Consider the following 26,003-nt stretch of genomic DNA (forward strand, 5'->3'; position numbering starts at 1 on the left):
ATAAGAAAGGCACAAGTTGAATGATCAGGAAGTGGTAATTCATGTGTGGCTCAACGTATATGAAGGCAAGAGTGAGAAGTGATGGGGAGGGAGGGACAGATGCTGATGGGTCAGAGAGAGCCCTGAAGGCCACATGAAGGACTGATATTTTATTCTGTTTGTGCTTGGAGACAGGGTAATGACTCAAATAGATCAGCAGTAATGTATAATATGTAACATTTTGTACAATTTAAGACACTAAATTGACTTTTTTTTAATAACAAAATGCTATTTGGGACATTGAGGGGTTCTCACCTGAACACCTTGTTTCTAGCTTGATGCCTAGAGAAAGAAAACTGCTTTAGGACAGAAAAATTTAAGAGTGGAGGCCATGGACGTTCTCTCCTTCAGTTGCATCAGGACACACCAAATGATTAAAAGAGTTTGAGAAGGGAATCAAAAACAAATTTATATATATTTAAAAATATTCTAATATAGGTGTAAGAGCTCATCTTTGAGTATAAAGTACTCAAGAGCATTTCAAATGTATTTTTTACATAGATCACACTATTAATACATTGGCATACATTTTTATTTTCATATCCTTTATAATGGAGCAAGGACTTGAAAATATTTGCAAATAATCTTTTTGAATAATCTAGATTATTGTGGCTTTTCAATTTTCAATTATTGTGACTTTTTACCATTGTCTTGAGCATGCCTAATTCTGTAGCAGTTTTTCAATGACTCGGCTAATCAACTCATCTTTTCAATACCATTCAACTTACATTTTGCAGACACATGTATTTTTCTTTGCCCCTTCACTGTTCACAGTTCATTCAACACTTAATTAAATTACAGTTGGTTATCATAACAAGTGCAACTGACATAAACAGGTTTGGGAATAACACAGTAGACTGGGTAATCACCCAACCCAGCTGGTGGGAAGCACGCACAGATGTTCTAAATGAGTGGTCTCTGGAGCAGCAGCGGCACCCAAGAACTTGTTAGACGAGCACGTCGTCAGCCTACTCCAGACCTGGTGAATTAGAAAGTCGGGAGGTGGAGCCCAGAAATCTACAGCTAAACAGGCCACCTAGGTGATTCTAATTCTCCCTAACATTTGAGAACCACTGCTCTAGAGAGCAACGAAGCATTACACAAGTATAGACCATATTTCATCAAGGGAATGGAGGGCATCAGTCAATCTGGTCACAGGTAAGAGGGCTTCTCATGCATATCTCTATGTATATATGTCAACTATTTCTTTAAACCCAATTGAATCAGGCCATAGTGGATTCCTCTAGGATTCCCTAGGTCCACCCCCTGGACCACCCCTGACTTCAGCTCCAGCTGCAAAGGCAGTTCTGTGTGAGTTCGATCTCCTGTCACACATGCTGTCCACATGTTCACCTTCTGCCCAGAGACTCTCTTGTCCTGCAATCAGGGGACAATCCTGAAGCCATGCCACACCCTTCTCAGGAGGTCCCCGTTGTATCAAGTCCCCGATGCCCAGTTTTTATTATGTAATGCTTTTGTTTTTCCTTCTTCCCTGTCCCACTCTCCCTGCTCCCTCACTCCTGCCCTCTGGGATCTCCTCCCAAATCAGTCCCCCTCTGCTTCCAGGGAAACCTACACTAAGAGGTACTTCTTCCCTCAATCATATGCCTTCGATATCTTTTCATCTCAGCAAATGTGTTTTATCTCATCGTGTAAGGGTAATTGATCCTGTATTTCATTGTATGCATCTACTATGATTCCTTTAACCAGTCATCCTCTGATAGATATTTAGTGCATCAAATGACAATGATGAACATTTTTTTACAGGAGTCTTTGTACTTTTACATAAATATTTCTATAGGGAAATTTTCAAAACAAAAATTGCTGGGAATATGCATTTAAAAGTTATTAGTACTGCCAGATTTCCCTCCAAAAAAGCTATGCCAACTCGAACTCACACCCAAAGTGTGTGATTCTGCCTGTTGCATTGTATCTTCCCCATCACTTAGTGTTACCAACCTCTTTAATCTCATAAATAAAGATCGGTATCACATGGTTGTCTTATTTTATATGACTTTAATTATGAACTTGAGCATGAAAAAATTAAAAAATTTGTATAATAGTCCATCCAATGAATGGACCCCTCTTTATTTTACCTTTGTGTTTTTTTGTTTGTTTCTGGTCTTATGCCATTATAATAATGACAGAGTAAACATTGTTATTTGTAAACTTTGACCATGTCTCTGATTGTTTTTAGCATGGATTTTAAGAGTTGGAGTACATGATCAAAAAGTATGAACATTTTAAAGGTTCTAGATTCATACTAACAAATTGCTTCCCAGAAATGTTGAATCACTCTCTATACCAAATTTCAGTAAATGAGAACATCTATCTCATTCATTTGAGCATAATCATTCTTACAGTCTTTGGAACTGGAAGAGGGTATGTCATGGTTGTTTTTAATTCATTTGATTGCTAATAAGGCAAAACATTTTTATGTTTATTCTCCTTTTGTGTTTTCTTTCACCAAATCTATCTGTGCTTGGTCTATTTTTCTTATTGGGTAGTAAGAACTGTTATATATTAATTATTTTAACATTTGGTCTCTTTTTACTTTATAGTTTTAAAATAAAATCTATCAGAAATAAACAAGATCAAAACATTTAAAAAATTGTAAAGCTTTTCAATGAGAGACAGTAAAGAAGACCCAAGTGGAGAGAAAGCATATGTTCATGGATAAGGCAACTTCCCTTTTAATTTTCTCCTTTAATTTTGTAATATATATAGAATGTGCATCTTATTCTGCACATTTTAACTGTATATAAGCAGTACGGTTTATTATGAAAATATGAAACATGTTTCTACTAGATTATCTTTTTTAAGGATTTGTAAGGGATTTTCATATTTTCTTAACACATTACTTTATCACTTATCTCTGTTGCTGATATTTTCCATTTCACTTTCTTTAAAACTGCTTCTGATAGAAGGAGAAGGAGAAGAAGAAAAAGCTTTCATTTTCACTTAGTCACATTTTGCAGTCTTTCCTATTATGAATCTCTTGTTTAGGTTTTGTTTAAGTCCATCCTGCTTCAAGATCAGAATGATATTCACCTATATTTTAAAGTTTCGCTTTTGACAGTTAAGACTTTAATCTATTTGGAGTTGATAGGGACCCAATTTGATTTTTCATGTGGATAACTAACTTTGTGGCTTCATTTCTTGAGTGGTCTCTTTTTCCCCAGTGATTTCTCCTGCCACCTCTGTTGTATTTTAAACTTCTACATATGCAAGGATATGTTCCTGGTTTCTCCATTCTGTTCCATTCACAATTTGCCTGTCCCTGCACAAATACCTCTATCTTAATTACCATATGTTTAAAATAAGAATTTAGATCTGACAGAGCAAGTGTCTCTAACTTTTTCTTTTTTTTCTGAAATGTCCTTATTATTGTTACTCTTGGCCCTCTTGCTTCTCCATAAAGTCTAGAATTAACTTGTCAAGTTCCACAGAAAACTCAAAATAGAAGTGTGTTGATTCTATAGATCAAATGGGGGAAGAACTGAAATCCTGTCCGTGAACATAAAATTTCTCTCAATTTGTACAAGTCTAAATGTATCTCATTAAAGAACTTTATATTTTTAAGTTTTATCTTGCATATATTTTATAGATTTAACTGTAGGCATTGTGAATTATTGTTGTTTTGCTATTATAAATAATGACCTTCTTACATTTTCTAGCTGTTTATTGCTGGTGTGTAGAAATACCACTGGCATTATTGATTCCATATCCAGCCACCTTGCTAAAATCTCATTTAAATCTAAAATTTTTTAGATTAGTTGGGGTTTTCTATGTATTCAGTAATATCATCTGCAAATAATGATAGTCATTTCTTTATTTCCAAGTTCTAATGTATTTAATTTATTTTTCATGTCTTTATTATTCTTTAATGAGGGCTTCCAAGATGATATTGAATTAACAGTGGCATTAGTGGATATCTTTGTCTTATTCCTACAAATAGTATGACAGAAACAAACAACCCAACTGAAAAATGGAAAAGACATAAGCCTATAAATACACAGAGGAGGAAAAAGATATAGCCTATAAATTTTATTAGTACTAATTCAATATTATTAGCACTAAGGAAATACAAATCAAGACCACAATAAAATGCTATTATATTCCCATTCAGTTGGCAAAAATTAAGAAGCTTGACATACAAAGTGTTGGACAGAATGTGAACCAGTGGGATCCCTTACACCTTGCTGGCAGGACCTAGGAGATAGTGGTAGTGGGGGTATGCAGACAGCATACAGGAAATATAAGCCAGCTTATGGTTTGAAAACTTGGACTGAATAGTGGGCATAGATGCCCACTGCAATCCTCAAGTAATATTCAAATAAGCAAATAAAAAGAACCAATTATGAGTGTGTGTCACAAACCAAGACTTGTAACTAATCCTCTTCTGGGCATTAAGAGTCCAGAAAAAAGAAAAAGAAAAAGAAACCTAAAAAAGAAAGTGAAATTTACCTTACTCCCATTCCTGAGGGACACCTACCATCAACATTTTCTGAACATTCAGTCTGTTTTAATGCATATTTGTAGATAGATTATATTGGTAGGTCAAGGATAAATGTACAAACAATACAACTATAGCAAAACTGGGCTCATATTGTATATGCTACTTTACAAATTTATGGGTTTATTTTATTTGTTTACAGGTGTTTTTCAAATTGCTATTGTATTTTGTGACTTAAAATATTGCTTTCCTGATCAGAAATGTTTGAAAACAGAGTCAATAACAATGGTATGAATAAATGAAAAAGCAGTTAAAATAAATATTAAGTTGGACTCTAATATTTCCTTTGTAGATAATTGAGAAAATGGTGCTATGGCAGGAGAAAAAAAGATCTGGTATTGCAGTTGGGGGTTGGGGGAAAGAGGATGTGTGTAGCTTTGAGTTGCTGGGGAACGTCCAAGTAGGGTATTTGGTTGAAATTCCAGCAGGAGGTTGGATATGAATATACAGAGATGTCAGTTTGGGGTCACCAGAGAAGAGGTAATGACTGAAGACAGGAAAATGGACATTGTGAGGCCAAAAAAATAAGAAGGATTTGAAGAGATGGTTGATGTTAAAAGAGCAATATGATGAGGAGATACATGAGCAGAAGTTGTGAAAATTCACCATTTGGGAGAGAAAAAAAAGAAAGCAAAGGCCCCAGAGAAGAAGGGGCCAGAGAGATGAGAAGAGAACCAGGCAGTGGGAGGGGGAGGGGGGAAGGCAGAGCTTGAGGGTCGGTGGGGTCCCAGCAACAGCACGAATGGAGGAAGATGAGGTAGCGTCGCTGGCAGAGTGTGTGGAATGGAAATCAAACCGGAAGCGGGGAGAAAGGGTGGGCAGAAGCCGGAGTGTTCTGGGGGCTGCGGTTCTGTGCCTGGCGCCATCCGCAGGTCGACGGGCTGCTCTCCCAGCTCCCAGGGGTGGCCATTTGCATCCTGGACGAAGAGGAAGGGCTTGGGAGGGTTAAGGCCGTGCCCTCTGCGGGTGGGCAGGCTGGACTCCGGCCCAGCCCTTCTGCTCTGCCTTGTCGCCCCCCATTCCGCCCCCTGGAGAACCCCCAGCGCAGACACTTCCCATTCCCCCCAGCTGAGTATAGCCCTGGCCCTCGCAGGCGCCTAATCACTGTTTTCTGGGTGAACAGAAGAATGAAGACATTTTAAGGAAAGTTCTCAGAGGCTCCTGGCTGCACCCTGGGGAACGGAGCGTCTTTCTGCAGCGCACATAAGAGTACTGCCAAAGCTTAAACACCAGGCTGTGCTGGCTCTGCTTAGAAAATAAATAAATGTATCTTGGCATTTGGGAGCAAACTGCTAGTGGCCAAATATTTTTTAATTTTAAATAAGTACCACAGGACTTTGGGGCTGAACAATGAAGGCCGTTTAATTTGAACTTCAGCATCTTCATATCTGCCCTTTTTTCCAATATCTGGCACAAATATACCAAGTGCGTATGTATTTGCTAATGTTCCTGAAATGATTTGAAAATGAAAAGTCTTAAGAAATCACATTTGCTATTTTCCAAAGACATAAAGAAAATGTGGTATCTGTAGCCTAGATTACACAAGAGAGCTGTGTTTCTTTCTTTCTTTTTTTTAATCTGTTTATTGACAGGAAGGAAAAATAGCAGTAATGGGGGGCAATCTGCTTTCTGCCTAACATATGATTCAGCTGATAGCATAAAGAATCAGATAATTTTACAGAAAACTGACAAGCTGGATAGTGATTGGGATGAAGCTGTAGAGTTCTTCTCTAAATACCCACAAATATTACTATCTGATGTTTAACATTCACAAACCATTAGATCCAACATGTATATTTATGGTTTGATCATCGGCTGTCATTAACAGATGAATAAACAACCTAATGTTCACGTGTAAAAGGAATGTACAAATGGGAAGCATGGTGCCAACTACCCAAACACGTTCACCTTGCTTTCCTCCATGAAAAAGATGAATGAATGTCTGTAATTTTAATAGTTAAATCTTATCTGATATTCTGTCTTGTCTTAGCTGGCAGAGTTCAGACAGATTTCTTTTTTTTTTTACACATGAAATTTACCATATCAGCCTGTCTGGTCAGTTAGGCAAAGTTGCATTAAAGTTACTAGATGATCATTTTATGGCCTAGCGTCTACCTAGTCAGCATAACAGGGTCCCTGCAAACAAAACAGTTCGCCAACATCTTTCAGGCTAGGATTTTCAGTCATTCTACTTGTACCTCCTACCAGCCTAGGAGCCGAAACCCTTCAGGCTACCTCATGGGTTTATGCTAATGGACCTGGAGGAAGTGTGCCAGGTAAAACTGTACCCTAGGGAACTGCATGGACAGCAACGTGACGATGGTGATGGTGAGGATTTCATCCCAGTGCAGTGGGAATGTGCACACAAACACATCTGACTTGGGATTGAGTGGCCAGGGTCTCTTGCACAGCAGCCCCTTTAAAACTCGATGGTATTTGTGCACCCATGTTTATAGCAGCACATTCACAAAAGTCAAAAAGTAGGAGCAACCCAAGTGTCCACTGACGGATACGTGGATAAGCAAAATGTGGTATGTGCATGCAGTGGAATATTGCACAGCCTTAAAATGGAAGGGCATTCTGACCCAGGCTGCCATATGGATGACAGTGTCCTTGAGGCCATTATGCTAAGTGAAAGACAGACACTGTATGTATGATTCCACTTATTTGAGGCGCCCAGAGTAATCAGTTTATAGAGACAGAAAGTAGAAAGGCGGTGACTGAGAGGGGGCACTTAAGAGGAGTCCAGAAAGAGAGAAGAATAAGAGCAGAGAGGAAGGAACTAGCAAAGAAATGATGCAGGAAAATTCCCAGAACAAAGGAAGACTGAGACTTCAAATTACAAGTATGAAAGTGAAGGAGACCACAGGGTAGACGCCTACCCCAGAACCACTGCCCTCCCTCTTCCCTGCTAATGACTCTCCAATTCAAGGGCTGAGGTAGTAGGCAGAGATCCTATGGCATCAGGAAAAGCTTACACCTTCCAGCCCCAGGAAATTGAACGAGTTGGCTTCAGCCACTTATAACAAATTGCATTCTCTCACCTGTGAGTGCTGTCTTAGTTCATTCTGGCGACTATAGCAACATATCAGAGACTGGGTGGCTTAGAAGCAAGAAGTATTTATTGATTGCCTGTTCTGGAGGCTAGAAGGCCAAGATCAGAGTATAAGCAGGGTCAGGTTTGGGTGCAGGCCCTCTTCTAGGTCGTGGACAGCTGACTTCCTAGCTGTGTTGTCACATGGTGGAAGGGATGAGGGAGTTCTGTGGGGTCCCTTTTATAAGGACACTAATTCCATTCATGAGGGCTCCACCCTCTGACTTACATACCTCCCAAAAGCCCCCACTCCTAATACCATCATCCTGGGGATTAGGATTTCAACATATGAATTTGGGTGGGATGTAAACATTCAGACCATACCAAGTGCCTAGGAGTCAACCTGTGGCCAAATTCTGGCCAATGAGATGTTGAGGGGATGTTATGGGTGGGGGTGAGGGGCACTCTTTCACAATAAAATTAAGAACCTCATAAAGAGAAGGATTTACCTCTGCACTAGTGCCAGGATTTGGTGTGGAAGCCCCATCTGTCAACCAAAAGGCAGCAGACAGAGATGAAAGATCCCTTTCCTTTCACATCCTCTGTAAAGCTGTAGTCCTCAATGATACCACTGAACTGATGTATCTAAACTGGGACCATCCTTTTCTTGTCAAGTGTATTGCTTAAGCCACTGTTCACTGAGTGTTTTGTTATTCTTTTCTCACTTATGGCTAAAAGTATTCCTAACTGACGTAACATACTTTTATAAAGTTTCTTAGAAGCAAGAATTAATTTTTAAAAAGTCTAATGGATTCCAGAGAGAAAAAATTACCTATAAAGGAACAAGAATTGGATTGGCATCAGACTTCTCATCAACCAAAATAGATGCTAGAAGACAGTAGAGCAAGATCTTCAGAATTCTGCAGGTAAATATCATTTCAAACCTAGAAAACTGTTGACGGTCCTGGTTGGAAACAGAGGGCACACTCAAAAGGGATAATTGAAAAGAATTTAATGAAGCTGTTCAAATCCAAAATGGAGAGAATTTATTTCTAATCCACCCATTTGAGAAAGTTACTTGAGGCTGTAATTTCAAAAAAAGGTTGGGGTACAGTCAAACCAACAAAACAAAAAGGAATAGGTTATAGGCAATAATGGAACTAACCAGAAAGTCCCCCAGTGATGCTATACAGCAGGATTAGAAGCAATTAGATTATATCATAGATTAGTGATCTCCAGTAAGAAAACTTTAAAGAGAAAAAATGGACTAAATCCCAAACAATAAATGAGAATGGCAGTGTGAGAATTATAGTAGAAATTAGAAAGGCAATCAGAAATTTTTTTAAAAATCTATGCAAGAAGTCATAATTCAAATATGAAGCAAAGTAATTATGCTCCTTTAAATATCTCAGGGATAATTAGAAACTTAGAGAAGGGAGTGTCATCTCAACTCACTATTTGACCAGGCATTAGACAGTATTATGTTGTCATAATAATGTAAATGTTGCTTACTGGTTTTGAATATTTGAATGAACCTATAGTCAAAGAATTGAAGACTTAAGTACATAGTTCTAAATCTTGACATTGGAGAAGACACCACATAAAGAAGTTAGACAATAAAACAGGCAGTGTGTGCTAGGTTGGGTTTCCTGGAAGCAGACCCTGAGCTGGACTTCTGAATGCAGGAGTCTCGGTGGGGTGTGCACGCTGGGAAGAACACCTGTGAGAAAATGAGGGAAGCAGGTTTGGGCGGAGAAAGAAGACGCAGTTGCAAGCTCTCAGCCGATCCGATGGAGAGCTCTGGAGATCCTCTGGGGCTGGGGTGGCCCCTCAGAGTGGAGGCAAAGAGCCAGACCTTTGTACTCCCACAGTGACCAGGTGCGGGCATGAGCTGTCCCCTAAAGAGGGGGCAGAACCTTGGGCAAGGCAGTGCCCTTTAGCCATGGCTAGTCCTGAGAGGAACACAACTGTGTCCACCAGCAGCCAACTCATCCTGCAGCTAGAGGAGTGAGCGCCTCACTCCTAACGTGTGACTCGGACATCGCACCACTGTTGCCAGTCTCTCCTCTTGCCCTTGAACTGCTCAGATCCACTTGCTTCTGATACTGCCTAAAATTGTGTTTGGCACATAACAGGCAATGACTAACCACATTTGTTGAATCAATCAATCAATCAATCAATCAATCAAAAAACTAACACTGGCAAATGATGAGGTTTTTGCAGGTCCATGAGGATGGGAAACCTGGAAAATACTGGAAAATTTCAGAGAGCTAATGAGGGGAGGGGCTCAATAATCACTAAGATGGACTTTCTTGCCAGCCTGGCAGGAAAGGAGACTAGAATTTGGATTAAGGAGAAAAAAGAAAGTAGTATCAAGTGCCCAGATAGATTTGCCATCTTGCTTAATACCTACAGAGATTGGAAAACAGGTCTATGAGCCCCATTTGATTTATAGGAAGTTGAGGTTCAGAGATGTCAAGCAACTTACACCCGTGATAGTGAGGGACAGATCTGGGCTTGGAACATCACCTGACTCCGAGCTCCACTGCCTCTCAGCCAACGCTCTGGAAAGTTGCGTTCTGGATTCCAACTCCACCATTATTTATTAAACAGGCTCTTAGGGGCACCCTGGGGATATCTTGAAAAGATGACATTGTTTTGCCAGAAAAATGAATTTGAAACACTGAGTTTTTAAAAAGTGTTTTGACTCTCAAGACGTGGCTGGCCTGTACAGAAGCTGCTGAAGCTGGGTGTGCAGGGCACTGAGATCTGGTTGGAGGTCCTGTGTCTCCTGACCTGGGTCTGCTGGCGTGGGGGATGTTCACACTGTGGCACAAAAATTTCCCAAACATCATTAAAAAGAAGGGAAGGAAAAGAAACGCCTCCTTGGCATTTCGGTGCGCAACCTTTTCCTGACCAGGGCAATTACTTTGCCAAGATGGCAATTCCTCATCGGCCCATCCCCGGGCACAAGGGGTCCAAAGTTCCCAGGCAGCAGTGGAAGCTTCCAATTCAAGGATACCTTTTCTGTGTCCTCTGGCAGGAGTGGGTCCCCTTTGGAGACAAAGAACTTTCTTTTAATAAGCTTTTTATTTTTTAGAATAGTTTTAAGTTCACAGAAAAATTCTGAAGATAGGATAGAGTTCCCATATACCGCATACCCAGTTTCCCCTGTTATCAGCACCTAACACATCAGCATGGTGCATTTGTCACATTGATAATCTAATGCTCATACACGTTCACTAAATAATAATGTATTGTTTCTTAAGTGATAAATCACAGATAAATCACAATAAGTGATCAGCCAGAAGCCCTCAGTTGCTGTCTAATGCCCTTTGCCATTCCAGGATCCCACCCGGCTCATCGTGTCCCCCTAGGCCTCTCCTGGCGGTGATGGTCTCATAGACTCCCTTGCTTCTGATGACCTTGACAGTCTGAGGAGTCCTGGTCAAGGATTTTGTAGCTGTCCCTCTATTAGAATTTGCCTGATATTTTTCTCATGGCTAGACTGGGGTTGTGGGTTTGGGGAGGAAGCCCACAGAGGGGAAGTGCCCTTCTCACTACAGCATTTCAAGGGCAAATGCTACCCGCATGACCTATCACCACTGACGTTAGCTTGAATCGCCTGACTGAGTTGATGTTGGCCAGGTTGGAATTTTTTTTAACAGGGTCCAGAGTTGTGGGGACAGGAAGTACAAAATCTCCCAGGCAGGACCACACCTGTTTCCACTTCTTAGATCCTGGAACCAGGCATTTTTCCCACTGGCGAGATGGCCCAGCCATAGAGAGGTCTCTGATTTAATGCACACATGGCGTCCTGAAGGCTGGCACACCAGTCTTTGAGGAATGCTGCCTCTGAGCTGGCTCTACAGCTGTGCCCTTTGAATGTTTCAGCAATCATTGAGGCCAGCTGCCTCAGGGCAGTGCAGTCTATGAAGCCAGCAACAGGTCGCATAGTCACGGGCTCACTCCCACACCTCCTTAGTGAAGTGGGTCCCTGGTTGAAGGCTACAGTATGTGGGACTCCAGGTCTATAGATCAGGCATTCCGTAGCCACCAGATAACAGTGCTGGCTGAGCCTCTGTGGGCAGGGAAGATAACACCATTGCTGGACTAGGTAGCCATCCCTTTGAGGACGAACCATTAGCAGCCATTCCAGAATGCAAGGGCCCAAAGAAGTCGATTTGCCACCAAGCAGCTGGTTGGGCTCTTTGAGGAGTAGCCCCGTGTCAGAGGTAGAGCAAGGCTCTCTGTTGCTGCAGGCTGGACGTTCAGAGGCAGGGATAGGAAGACTCCCCCTGGTGAGTGGGGGTCCGTGCTGCTGAGCTCACGCATAGCCCCCACCTCTGCCATCGTGGCCCCCCCCACTCACGCGCCTGTCTCGTCACTTCTAGGTGGTCAGTGATGGAGTCTGGTGAGTGCCAGTTGGCTGATTCATTCTGTCTCCTTTATTGTTCAGTTCATCTGTATTAGATGCTTCCTGGTGACCATTATTGTGTGATATAAAAATCTTCACACTCTGTGCCCGCTCACATATGTCCATCCCTATGCCTATACGCCACACGGCCTTGTCTCAGATATTCCAGTCCCAGCCAGCTGCCCAGGCCAGTGGCCACTGCCCAAGAGCCTATCTACATTGTCACTCGCGCCACTTCTTCCTCATAAAGCGATGGCCCCACTCACTTCAGGAATGGCCCTTGGTCGGCACCCACCAAGGAGTTAAAGACAGCACTCAAGGTGAGAGTTCTCAGGGTGGGTGAGCTGTGGGGACCCGGTGGCTTTTGCGGGCTGCTTGGATTTTTTGGGTGGTAGTGGTGCAGGGGGTTCTCATGGCCCCTTCAGGGATCAGTACAAGATACATGCTCACCGAAGCCACTGAGCCTGTCTCCACGGGCCTCCCCTCAGCTCTGTTACACTCGTGACACCAAAGGACGTGGTCCTGGTAAGTGCAGTATTTAAAGTAACTCACCAACATGACCTGCAACATACCACATACTATATATTGATCATTGCTACCATTGATTAAGGCTTTTCTATGTGCCAGGCACTATGTGCCAAGCACTTTACCTACATTATCACATATAATTTCATGGCGGCCCTATGAGGTTGGACATTTTATTATTTTCATGTTACACGTTTTACACAGAAGCTCCAAGAAGTCACCAAGGTCTGTCTCACTCCATACTCTTAACCACCATGCTCTTACGCCTCCAGTCGTTTTCTTGAGAGCAGTTGTGTTGCTTAGAAACACACATACATACGCAGCTACAGATACCTGTATACAGATACATGCCCAAATAGGTATTATAGACTGGATACTTGAGGAGGTGGATACTTGAGCAACAAAAACCCTCCTTGCCTGGACCCCTCAGACTGGACCCAGGGGGAGGAAGTGGGAGGCAGGAGTGTCCTGATGCAGTCCACCCGGGCCACCAGGGCCCACAGCACCTCTGCGGCAGGGTGGAGAAGGGTGGGAAATAGACGTCTAGCAGGCAATCATCTCATTAGCTTGCTGTCTGGCTACCCAGCTCCCTGCACACTCCCCGGAAGAGCACAGAGCTATCGAGGCTTTCGTCTGTTTGATCACTGATTTCTCATCTCACTGATCTTGCTGACTCATGGGATGGAGAGGTGCCCGAGGATGTAGCCAAAGAGCTTCCATCTGCCGAAGTTCTTGGTCAGGCAGGCTGGCAAGGTGGCAGCCCTGCCTCTGCTCACCAGGACCCTCTCCTCCTAGAGTCGCCTCACAAGCATGAACCATACTTTTTCCTCAATTTTGAACCACAGTCTTTGGCTTAAGTATTTAGGTTTTGGGAGTAGCAAGCCAGGGCACCTGGAGTGCAGGGCAGTTTAAATCCCCAAAAGGCCCTGGCTGTGGCAGGATGAGGTGGGGGGCCCCCCCACACTGCTCAAAGCCACCAGAGGCCTTGCAGCAGCCGCTGCCTCTCTCCTCTCCTCCCTGCTGGTCCCTCACTAGCCACGCTCGTGGTCTCCCTCCACAAAGGCATCTAAAATCATCACCTTCTGCTATGGGCTGTTGGTGCCGCCCACTCACAGTGTGATGGTATCTGGAGGTAGAGCTTTGGGTGGGTAATGGGGTCATGAGGGTCATGATTGGGATTAGTGCCCTTACACGAAGAGATAAGAGAGAAATCATCTCTCTCCCTCTGCCATGTGGGGATATAAGAATGTGGCCAGAAAGAGGGCCCTCACCAGAACCTGCCCGGGCCGGCACCTGATATTGGACTTCCAGCCTCCAGAAGTGTGAGCAATGAATGTCTGTTGCTGAAGCTGCCCAGTGTGTAGTGTTTGTTGTAGAGCCTGAGGGGACTGACACATTCCCACCCCGCTGGGGTTCGCCTCCCGCCTATCCACCCCATAAAGCACTCCCACCCCAGAATAACCATAGATATCAGCCAGACTAAAATTGTGTGCATTCAGAGACTCATTCTTCACCCCTATAAACCAGCATATTTATACCCACTGACTGCATGCACACTCAGTCATATGCCTCTGGGATCATCCCGCCAGAATGAATGAGTCCTGACTACAGGATCAAGGTTTTTGCTGACATGGAACTTTATCTACTGTTTCTGGGGTGAATGACTTATATCCCCTAGGGTTTCAGTAACTCCTGACCAATGTACGTGCCTGGGGAATGCACACCTATTATATACTACATAAATTGTGGTTCTGCTAACCTGCAATGAATACAAATATTTTTGCAAGTGCAACTTTTACTAGAAGCTTCTTCATATTGGCACATGTGGCAGTAGTAATGTTACTGATATTTCATTTGGAGTAGCCAAAACTGGGAACATAAAGACATGTCTACCCACCACTTCTCAGCACACACTTTCAAGAATATGTGAAATAGTACAGAGAGATATACTGGAGTCATTTTTTGTGACTTTATTGTTACCTCCTCCACTAGTCTTGCTTCATTTCATAACCTTCTATTTATGATAGCCTTTGAAGAGAAGGTACATGAAAAGGTACTTCTGGCATTGTGGGGCTGTCTAGTTGGGTGTCTGTTGTAGGAAGTGCTGACAGACAGTTGGAATGAAAACATTAATACTCATGTAATGTAGGGAGAAATGTACTCATATCTGTGTGTAAAATAAGGAAATTAAGTGGTGCTCAAATTAGATTTGCTTTTCCCCCTAAAACTGGCACCATGTAAATGAGGAAGCACATGACAGCAGGTGTCAGATGACAGCCGAATTATTATGGCAAAACTGCCACGCCAGCATTGTCCAGGCGGCTGCCATCCGGTGACTTGCCCATTCATAGAGAGGCAAATGGAAAGACCACAAGAGCTGGGATGCTGAGATGGCAGCGTGGTGATTTGAGGAGCTGTTTGTCTGAAGCCCAAGAGAACTGTAAGCCCAACCTTAATTCACTGAGGCCAGAGTCCCCGTCGTCCCAGGCAGATAAGCACAAATAAGATTGCCCTGTGCAAACGTGTCTCCTAAAGAGAACAATCAGTCTATGGTTCCTTGTCCACAGTTTCTGGGAAAACTGATGCTTCAGGTGCGATTTTGAAAATTGCATCCAACACAGGCCACACTGGAATGAAGACAAAGATGCCTTCTTGAAGCTACAGCTCAGAAAAACTGAAAGACATAAGGAAAAAGCAGGACTACGCTGCAGTCACTAGCTAATGCATGCAGCCCGCCTTGCCCTGGCTGGGACATTGGGTTTGCAATTTTCTTTTCTAAAGCTTTTTTTTTTTTTATAACACTGACATCTTGGCCCCAAAGACAAATGTTTGCTTCCTTGTTTAGAACAAGAAGTGGGCTGTGCTGGTTTGGAAACTGTGAACGCAGTGGGCTGTTTGGTTTTTTTTTTTTTTATCTCCCAGAATATATTACCTACTGACGTGATGTGAAGGGAGAGGGTCTGGTTCAAAGTAAAACCAAGCTTCTCACAAAAGCCAGCTCAATGGCCTTCTTGTGCACACATCGGAAAATAAGACAGCTGAAAGGGAGTAGGTCTGTTTAGGTGTCTCACTGTTCAGAAAACAAAACATAGTTTCCTCTTCAGTTTTCTATTTTGTAAACAATCTGGTACAATAATATTGCCTCGTGTTTTCATTTGACTGGCTCCCAGTATGGGATCAAGTTGAAAAGCTCAAAGGAAGTCCTTAGGAGGAAAGACACTGCGAGGTTCAGAATTCAAGGCTGTCCCGGGAGGAAAGGAAGGCAGGGGTGGCCAGGGAAAGCTTTGCTGGCCTGAATTTGAGCACCAAGCCTGTGGGGCCTGGAAGAGCAGGGGGCAGTTGGGGTCGGGGGTTGGCATCTGTGGTCAGGCTCCTGTCTGACAAATGCAGCAGTCACTGAAAGCAGAGCCCCAGCTTGGGGGGCTGCCCTTGGAGGGAGCTAAGCATCTGAGCCCAGTTCCAGGGTCTGGAGCCTGAAAGGGAAGCAGCAGCCGGAAGCCTGGGGGCAGCTCCCTTGCCGAAGTCTCTCTGCAGCAGGGCCTCAGCTTGCTGACACCTCCATCCAGATGGACACTTTGACCTTGGCCACGGCCGCTCAGGTCCTCTTCTGTCCATGCCGGGCCTGGGCTTGGCTGGACTGCCACGGAGGGCAGGAGGGACGGCCATCTGCTGTGGGAGGCGTTGGCTGACAGGTGGCTCAGCGGTAGGAGAACTTTCCAGGCTGAAACGAATCCGAGGATGGGCCGGCTGCTGGGGTTGTGAGCCTCACAGGAACCCCGTTAAGGCCAAGTTGGACAGTGGGGTGGGGAGAGGCTGACAGTGAGGGACTGGGCCACCCTCATCGCCGCTGCCCTGGCGGGGCTCTGAGCAAGTCCCTGGACAGCAAGCCTGCCAGCAACAAAAGAGCCAGGCCCAAGGTGAGACAAGAGGCCCAGGGGCCATGGGAGGAGGAGGGGCCCCATACTAGACCCCTGCCCTGAACTCTTGTGTCCCGACCCCAGTCACAGTGGCCTTTGATGACCATCTCAGTAGCTTCTTTTGAAGGTGACTGTGGCTCGGTCTAAGTCAGTCACTCTCTGAGTTGAGGATGCAGTGAAGAGGGCAACCATGCATGAGGTTTCTATCCCTGGTGCCTGGGGACCAGGGGAGCACATCAGGGCCCCCTGAGAAGGAGAGGACAGCCAGCCCACCCCAGGGCTCCTCTATCAGAGGCGTGCAGTAGGATCTGGGGGGTCTGCTTTTCCAAAACCTGAGGTTTCCTGGAAAAAAGAAACTGAAATTTACCGGGCAAACAATATCAAAGAAAGATTTAGAAAACAATGAGCATTTTGTTGAGAAAAAGAGGGACTTGTCTAAGACTTTCTTCTGAGGCTGATTATTTTTACAAAAAGGCCTGATGAATAATCATTCTTTTATTAATTCAACATCAAGTTATTGACCACCTAATGAATATATGTCACTCCATTTGCTGGGCTTTAAAATCCTAAAGCTGAAAGATGTTTTAGAGATGGAATCTTCCAGATTCGTGACTCTTCAGATGAGGAAAATGAGGCCCAAAGAAGGGACATGCCTTCACCAATGTCGCACAGCCAAGGGCTCAAGAGAACTAGAATCCAGCTGCCTAAATCCTGCATTCCTCCCACCACCACCCACATAACCCCTGGCTGCCCAATGGGAACTACAGACATATTTTGTTTTTCCTATCAGTGTTTTTCTGCCAATTTTAAGGAAGACTCCAGATGCCCATCTTTCCTTATTAAGATTTGACCACGGAGGACACTGGGCGTGTTTCCCACAGGCAGGAATCTGCTGAGCCATGTCTCCCTTCAAAAAGAGCCCAGGGCCTCACTTGGCCAGAAGCCTGCCCTCTGCATGTCCCCCACCTGGCCCCTGAGGGCGGTGAGTTTGCAGAGACAGCGTGGGGAGAAGAGGCTGGGAGACAGAGCCACGGCTGACCGCTTCCGCCCTGGCCCTGCAAGAGGAGCGTCGGCCTGGACTCTCAGTGGCCAGACCTGTTGGCAGCCGCGCTCAGAAAATAGCGCCCCATGCAGGGCAGCCGGAAGGCCCCGAACTTCCTAATGACAAATCATCCCACACCACTAAACTACATGCTAATTGCGCCTTGGCATAAGGACCAATGAGACCCACCAAATGGTTATGCTAATAAGGCATATGGAGCCGCACCAACCAGGTCAGAGCATGAGAACTATATAAGCAAGCCTCTCCTTCCCCTCTGGGTCCTGCCCAACTCATTTGTTTCACAAAGAGCTGAAGAATAAAGCTTTCTGCAGAAGAATCCTGCTGTTGTTGCGTGCTGTTCTTGCCGGCGAGGACAGGGCACGCGACAAGTGGTGCCGAATCCCGGGAACCAGAACATCACCGGCACAGGGAGGACCCTTCAGACATCTGGAGAGGATTCAGAACTGCAGGTCAGAAGAAAGCCCGGAGGGGTAAGTTCCGAGAGGCCCCTGCTTTTTAGGATGATGGTTGATGGTTCTCTGTAAATAAGGAGGCACCATGGGGAATGCACCGTCATTAGTCACGGCGCTGCAGACAGCTCTCAAAGAGCGAAACTTGAAGGTCTCCAGCAAAGTCTTAGGATCTTTTGTGAAGGAGATAGACCGTGTGGCCCCCTGGTTCATTTGTTCAGGGTCCCTCTCAATCCCGAGCTGGGACAAACTGGGGAAAGATCTTGATAGAGAGGAGGAGGAGGGTAGCCTGAGGGGAGGCACCAGGCCCCTCTGGAAACTGATTAGAGCTTGTCTGCAAGATGAGAGATGTGAAAAGGTAATAAAAGAAGGTCAGAGAGCATTGACAGATATCCAAGAGAGCATGTCAGAAACGGAACGGGAAACAGAGAGCGCGCGCGGCCGAAAAAAGGCCACAAAAACGAAGGTAAAGAAACCTCAGAGTGAGGGAGAAAGCCCACCTAGGGCAAAAGCGAAAGAGCCCCGAGAAGCGAGTGACAATCGCCTCGGAGAAAATAGTAAATACCCCTGGAAAGAGTTGAGGGACCTCCAACTCTCCAATAGGGAATCTGAGGAGGAATTAACGTCCGCAGAGGAAGGGGAAGAAAATAAAACCGCAGAGTGTAGAAGTAAGGGAACCAGCAAAGTTGAAAAGCGGACCAAGGAAAAAATGAAAGCAGGGTGTCCCCCGACGCCCTTTGCCCCGCCACCTTACGTGAGTGGCGCACTCTCCTTTTGCCACCCAGATACTCTTCAGGCAATTAGACAAATGTTTCCTGTATTTGAGGATAACGGTGTACGCTCTCACCAGCCCCTGAGCCATAAACAAGTTAAGGAGTTAGCAGAATCCGTTCGGGCTTATGGAGTCAGTGCTAACTATACCATAGCACAAGTTGAGAGATTAACAGAGACAGCCATGACACCCGCAGACTGGCAATATGTAACTAAGGCATGCCTTTCTAGTATGGGGCAATACATAGAATGGAAGGCATTGTGGCATGATATCAGCATGACCCAGGCACGCGCAAACGCGGCCGAAGGACAGCCTGCATGGTCATATGATATGCTGACGGGCCAAGGACAGTGGGTAGCCGACCAGACCGCCTTCCCCTTACAGGTATATGCACAAATAAACACGTGCGCCGCCAAGGCATGGAAAGCCCTCACCAACAAAGGAGAAGTATCAGGCAATTTGACAAAAATTATTCAGGGGCTGAGCGAGCCATTTTCTGACTTTGTCGCTCGTATGATAGAGGCCGCAGGCAGAATATTTGGAGATCAGGAACAAGCAATGCCCCTAGTGGAGCAATTAGTGTTTGAACAATGTACCAAGGAATGCAGACAGGCGATAACACCCTGGAAACAAAAAGGGATACATGCCTGGTTGAAAGCCTGTAGAGAAATAGGAGGGCCACTCACCAATGCGGGCCTAGCCGCTGCCATATTACAGAGCCACAAACAAGCCAGGATCACTAACAGAAGTATCAAATGCTTTCAATGCGGGAAATTAGGACATATAAAGAGAGAGTGTAGGAGCCCAGCTTCAGAACAAACAACCCAAAAGACCCCTGAATTGTGCCCTAAGTGTAAGAAAGGCAGGCATTGGGCCAATGAGTGCTGGTCTATTAAAGATATAGAAGGGAAACCCTTAGAGTTGCCAAAAAACGCCCAGAGGGGCCCCCGTCACCAGGGCCCGCAAATATATGGGGCAACCAGCACGCAAGTGTCATTCGGGAACAACCAGGCCCCCCAAGGAGAGCCACTTCAGGTTCCGCGGGATTGGACATCCGTGCCACCACCAGAATAGTGTTGACTCCACAGATGGGAGTTCAGCCTATCCCTTCAGACTTTAAAGGCCCCCTACCACCAAATACCATTGGGTTACTCCTAGGGCGCTCTTCTGCTGCATTGAAAGGCCTGGTAGTTCATCCCGGAGTCATAGATCAAGATTATGAAGGACAGGTAAAAATCATGTGTTCGGCTCCCAGAGGAATCTATCCTATATCCCCGGGAGACCGCATAGCCCAGCTCTTAGTTTTACCTAGTCTCCACGCCAATTATCCTGCTACCAACACGGAGAGGGGAGAAAGGGGCTTCGGCTCCTCTGACTGGGATTCAGCCTTCATAGTATTAGATTTAGCAGACAGACCAAAATTAACTCTTCAAATAGAGGGAAAGAGCTTTGAGGGAATCCTAGACACTGGAGCAGATAAAAGTATTATCTCTGCAACCTGGTGGCCCTCCAAGTGGCCTGTGACCCAATCCTCACATTCATTACAAGGTTTAGGATATGAGTCAAGCCCTTCAATTAGTGCCAAACCATTGAAATGGCGAGCCCCTGAAGGACAAGAGGGTACAGTCACCCCTTATGTACTCCCTCTACCGGTCAATTTATGGGGGAGGGATGTCATGAGAGACTTAGGCCTCAAACTCATTAATGAATACTCCACCCCCGCCCAAGGCATGATGATGGACATGGGATACATCCCTGGCAAGGGGCTGGGGAAACACCAACAGGGACACATAGAGCCCATCCTGCCCAAAGTAAAGAATGACCGTCACGGCCTGGGTTTTTCATAGGGGCCATTGAAGATGCCATGCCCATACCTTGGCTCACAGAGGAGGCCGTATGGGTTCCTCAGTGGCCCCTATCCTCTGAAAAATTAGAAGCAGCTCATTGCTTAGTGCAAGAGCAGCTCCAAGTGGGACACCTAGAACCCTCTGTGTCCCCATGGAACACACCCATATTTGTAATCAGGAAAAAGTCAGGATCATGGAGGTTGCTTCATGATCTGAGAGCAGTAAATGCTCAAATGAGAATGCTTGGACCCGTACAACGGGGACTGCCACTCCTCTCTGCCTTACCCAAAGAATGGAAAGTGCTCATAATAGATATTAAAGATTGTTTCTTTTCTATACCTCTAAGCTCCAAGGACAGGGAAAGATTTGCTTTTACTTTGCCAGCTATTAACCATGAACAACCCGATGCCAGATTTCAGTGGAAGGTCCTCCCTCAAGGAATGGCAAATAGCCCCACCATATGTCAACTGTACGTTCAGCGAGCGCTAGACCCAATTCGTAAGACCTATCCCACGCTAAAGATCATCCATTACATGGATGACATCCTTCTTTGCTCCCCACAACCAGCGGAAATAGAAGAAGCATATATAGATCTCACTAGATCCCTAGAAAATTGGAGACTGAATATAGCAAGCGAGAAGGTCCAAAAATCTAGTGTTAGCAAATTCCTAGGAGCAACCATTTACACAGATGTAATTTGCCCCCAAAAGCTTGAGATAAGACATAATCAATTGCGAAATTTGAATGACTTCCAAAAACTCCTAGGGGATATTAATTGGTTGCGCCCATACTTAAAGATACCCACCACTGAATTGACTCCACTATTTAAAACCCTAGAAGGAGACCCACAACTAACGTCACCGCGCTCCCTCACACCTGAGGCATTACAAGCCATTCGCAAAGTAGAACAGGCTTTGATGACAGCACAATTAAATAGAGTGCAATCGAATGAACCCTTTGAGTTGTGTGTCCTTCCCACCCCAGAGCTGCCAACAGCAGTCTTATGGCAGCACGGCCCACTGATCTGGATTCATCCCCAAGCCTCTCAGGCTAGGACAATAGAGTACTATCCAGCAGCCGTGGCCAAACTTGCTTTGAGAGGAGTAAAAACCTCCATGACACATTTCGGAGAGGCTCCAGCTAAAATTATAACCCCTTACAGCGTAGAACAGATACAAGTATTATGTGCTATGAACGATGATTGGGCCATACTTGCTTACAGTTTCTCAGGAACCTTTGATAATCATTTCCCTAAACATCCCCTCATCAACTTCGCCAAAAATCATCTCCTAGTATTTCCTCGGGTCACTAGCCTAACCCCGCTGCCTCATGGAAAAACAGTTTACACGGACGGGTCTAAGACAGGCACAGGTGCCTATGTCCATGATGGCAAAGTTGTGACAAAAGGCTACACGCCTGACACTCCACAAATAGTGGAATGTCGCATAGTCTTAGAGGTCCTACAAATCTTTCCTGAACCTTTAAATATTGTGTCTGACTCCTGTTATGTAGTTAATGCAGTCAAATCTCTAGAAGTGGCCGGGCTAATCAAAGCGTCCAGCCCAGTAGCCACTTTGTTCAAACAGATACAATCAGCACTACTTCATAGGCAATCTCCTTTGTATATAACTCATATCAGAGCACATTCAGGCCTTCCCGGGCCTATGACCCAAGGCAACCACCTGGCAGACCTCGCAACCAGAAATATAGCTTTTCCCCTGCTAGACCCTATCACCACAGCTTCAAAATTCCATACACAATTTCATGTCACTGCCGAAACACTGCGCAAGCGGTTTAGCATAACCAGGGCCGAAGCTAGGAACATTGTCCTTAGCTGCCAACATTGCTGCAGCTTCCTTCCCACACCTCATGTTGGGATCAACCCCAGAGGTATTAAGCCTTTACAAGTTTGGCAAATGGATGTGACGCATATTTCGTCTTTTGGGAAACTGAAATATGTACATGTATCCGTGGATACTTGTTCAGGAGTCATCTTTGCCTCCCCATTGTCAGGAGAGAAAGCTTCCCATGTCATCCAGCACTGCCTTGAAGCTTGGAGCGCATGGGGGTTACCACAGATTCTGAAAACAGACAATGGCCCAGCCTATACCTCTACAAAATTTGCTCAATTTTGTCATCACATGGGGATAAAACATATCACTGGCCTTCCCTACAACCCACAGGGTCAAGGGATTGTGGAACGCGCGAACCGCACGCTCAAATCCTATTTACTTAAACAAAAAGGGGGAATTGAAGATATACCCCCCACACCAAAAACTGCCATAGCCCTAGCACTTTTCACTATAAATTTTTTGAATCTGGATGCTCAAAGCCATACAGCAGCGGATCGCCATAATCAGTGGCCAAAAGACCCACAAGAACTAGTAAAATGGAAGGACGTGTTATCTAACCAATGGAAGGGCCCGGATCCAATCATAATCAGATCCAGGGGAGCTGTGTGTGTTTTCCCCCAGGGTGAAGAAAATCCCTTCTGGATCCCGGAGCGCCTAACGAGGAAAGTCCTAAACAAAGGAGATGACTTCGCTGTACCTCCTGACCCTGCTCCTGACACTGGAGACCCCGACTCAGGGAGTATTGAGATGGGGAATCCTGTCTGCCTTTCCTAAGCCTATGCCTGTCCGTTTCAATGCAGCCGTTTTTCCGCGCTTTTTCACTACCAATACTAGTATGAACTTGCCCTACTTAGTTAAAGACACCCTAGTAGCTCCCCTGGGAGAAAACCGATCCTTCGTAACTAATGGGTCATTATGCTTCACCACTCAGAATCTAGCTGGCTGTATCTCCCTGAAACGGAGGAAATACGGATGGTTCAGTGACATAATTCTAGAGGCCAGTAGCCTCCCCGTTATGTCAGCTAAATTTGAAGGGCCTAATAAGGAAGGGAGCCCGTCCTATAAGAACATGACTATCCACCAGATGGTTCTCTGGATCAATGGCACATTTGTACACTCTCCCAGGAACAATTCCACCGACAGGCCTCGTCAACCCAAATATGCCTCCCATTGTGTGGGCGACTATGAGGGAGAGCTGTGGCCCTGGACTGACTGTCAGTCAACTGTAGTAACGTGGGCAACTGAGAGGCAGGAGTTTACCATCTCCCCAGATATGGAGGGACGGCCAGCCAATGAGGCTTGGTGGCCAGTAAAGGTGCTCGAAGGCGAGTTTCGTCAGCAGCTGAGCATGAACCCCTTCCATAAATGGATGCTGTGTGGAGTCAATGGCTCGTGTACCGACCTCTCCCCCTTTTCCGCCCTCCAGGGTGGGGGAATCGGTGTAAAAAATATCACCTTTTGGTGCGAGAATAACCACATGCGCGCACACTGGAACATGATCATGACCCATAACAACGAGAACTACACGTGTTCAGCAAAATCAGGTCCAGAGTCACCTAATTCCCTTTTTCCACCTTCTCCAGTATGCGTATACCCCCCATTTCTGTTTATCTTATCCAATAGTAGCTTTGACTCCTGCTCCAATGAAACCTGCTTTCTGTCTCAGTGTTGGGATGCGCGTAACTTTACCAATGCTTTGGTAGTCCGCATCCCCCGTTGGGTCCCTGTTCCCGTAGACGCCCCTAACACCATGACTCTGTTTCGAGAAAGGCGCGATTTCGGTGTTACAGCCGCCATAGTGCTCCTGATCTCCGCGACCGCGGTCGCAGCCACCGCCGCTGGTATAGCTTTAGACACCTCCATCAAATCGGCTACAGAGCTCAATAACCTTGCAGCCTCAGTAGCTTCTGCCCTGGACCAACAGTCCACACTTGATGGCAAACTGAAAGGAGGAATAATGATCCTCAATCAACGCATAGATCTCGTGGAGGAACAAATGGAGGTGCTCTGGCAAATGGCCCAATTGGGATGTGAGCGGAAATATCGTGCCCTCTGCATCACTAGCATTCAATATAAAAATTTTACACGGGCAGCTAATCTGTCACGAGACCTGTCCCAGTATCTTTCAGGAAACTGGTCCCAAGACTTCGATGGGACACTAGAAGAGCTGCGGCGAGAAATTATCCACATCAACTCCACCCGTCTAGATATCTCCGTAGCGGAAGGACTCTCTTCCTGGTTCCTCAGAGCTCTCTCCCACGTCAAGGAGTGGGCGGGCATGGCTGGGATGGGCGTGTTCCTGCTTGGAGGTCTCATGCTCTTACTCTGGTTGTTATGCAGACTCCGCAACCAACATAAGCAGGACAAGGTGATCCTTGCTCAAGCCCTAATGGCGATAGACGTTGGCGCCTCTCCCCAAGTGTGGCTCAACATGCTTAAGAAGGAAGCTCGGCTTTAGCTTGAGGTAGCTCTTGCACCCTGAGCCCATGTGGCACTGCACCAGGCCCGAGTACCTCAATGCTTAATCACAGCTTTCTTTAAGAAGCTCATGGTGCAAGAGGGTTGAGAAAAAGGGTCCAAACCCTTTGTACCAAGCGGTCCCAACGCCAGCCAGAGGATGCGAGGCAAAGCACTGCAAGAGGTCTTGGACCCCTCTGAGAGGCATGCCTGACTGCATAGGGGTAGATGCCCAGAACCCCTCTCCAAAAAGGGGGCATCAGGAAGTATGATGGAGGTCAGGCCTCTGTCTCCGCCTCTGCTGGCAAGTTCCGCCTTGAGCTTCTGTTAGACAAAAAAGGGGGAGATGTTGGCAGCCGCGCTCAGAAAATAGCGCCCCATGCAGGGCAGCCGGAAGGCCCCGAACTTCCTAATGACAAATCATCCCACACCACTAAACTACATGCTAATTGCGCCTTGGCATAAGGACCAATGAGACCCACCAAATGGTTATGCTAATAAGGCATATGGAGCCGCACCAACCAGGTCAGAGCATGAGAACTATATAAGCAAGCCTCTCCTTCCCCTCTGGGTCCTGCCCAACTCATTTGTTTCACAAAGAGCTGAAGAATAAAGCTTTCTGCAGAAGAATCCTGCTGTTGTTGCGTGCTGTTCTTGCCGGCGAGGACAGGGCACGCGACACAGACCTGTTAGTCATTCGAACATAAGAAAAGAATGGTTATAAAAACATACAAACCAAAAGCACGACTGACATATTTACATCTACATTATGAACATTTATTGTGCCTGGATTTCTGTGGAGTCTGAAGCCGTGGTCCCAGAACACACGAATTCTTTTCTAGAGGACACTGGCACGGCCAGCGGGCCATAAAGGTTCAAAAGCTTCCCTTGGCCTTTCTCCTGGCCCCTCAACACCTGCCAGGGAGAGGTTTTGCCCACTGCCCACTTCCCTAGCCAGCTGGGACCAATTGCCTCCTTCTCAGAGTCGGACCCAACCTCTCAGCAGCCCCACACCTGCCCCACCCCCACAAGAGAGGCGATTGGTAGCTGGAGGAGGGCCTGGGGCACCGGGGCTGCATTTCTGATCAGTTCAGGCAGGAATTCACCCTGACAC

General features: G+C 45.7%; 1 protein-coding gene across 1 annotated transcript; it reads left to right on the top strand.

Annotated features, from left to right (window-relative positions):
* The first annotated feature begins 17,549 nt into the window (after positions 1 to 17,549).
* Positions 17,550 to 26,000, top strand: LOC140850535 (uncharacterized). Its single transcript, XM_073241661.1, has 3 exons — positions 17,550 to 17,981; positions 23,054 to 24,604; positions 25,844 to 26,000. The coding sequence occupies exons 2-3, from the start codon at positions 23,115 to 23,117 to the stop codon at positions 25,998 to 26,000; spliced, it is 1,647 nt and encodes a 548-aa protein (XP_073097762.1). The 5' UTR covers positions 17,550 to 17,981; positions 23,054 to 23,114.
* Positions 26,001 to 26,003: the final 3 nt, after the last annotated feature.

The sequence above is a fragment of the Manis javanica genome, chromosome 7 (genome assembly GCF_040802235.1).
Source record: "Manis javanica isolate MJ-LG chromosome 7, MJ_LKY, whole genome shotgun sequence".
Classification (NCBI taxonomy): domain Eukaryota; kingdom Metazoa; phylum Chordata; class Mammalia; order Pholidota; family Manidae; genus Manis; species Manis javanica.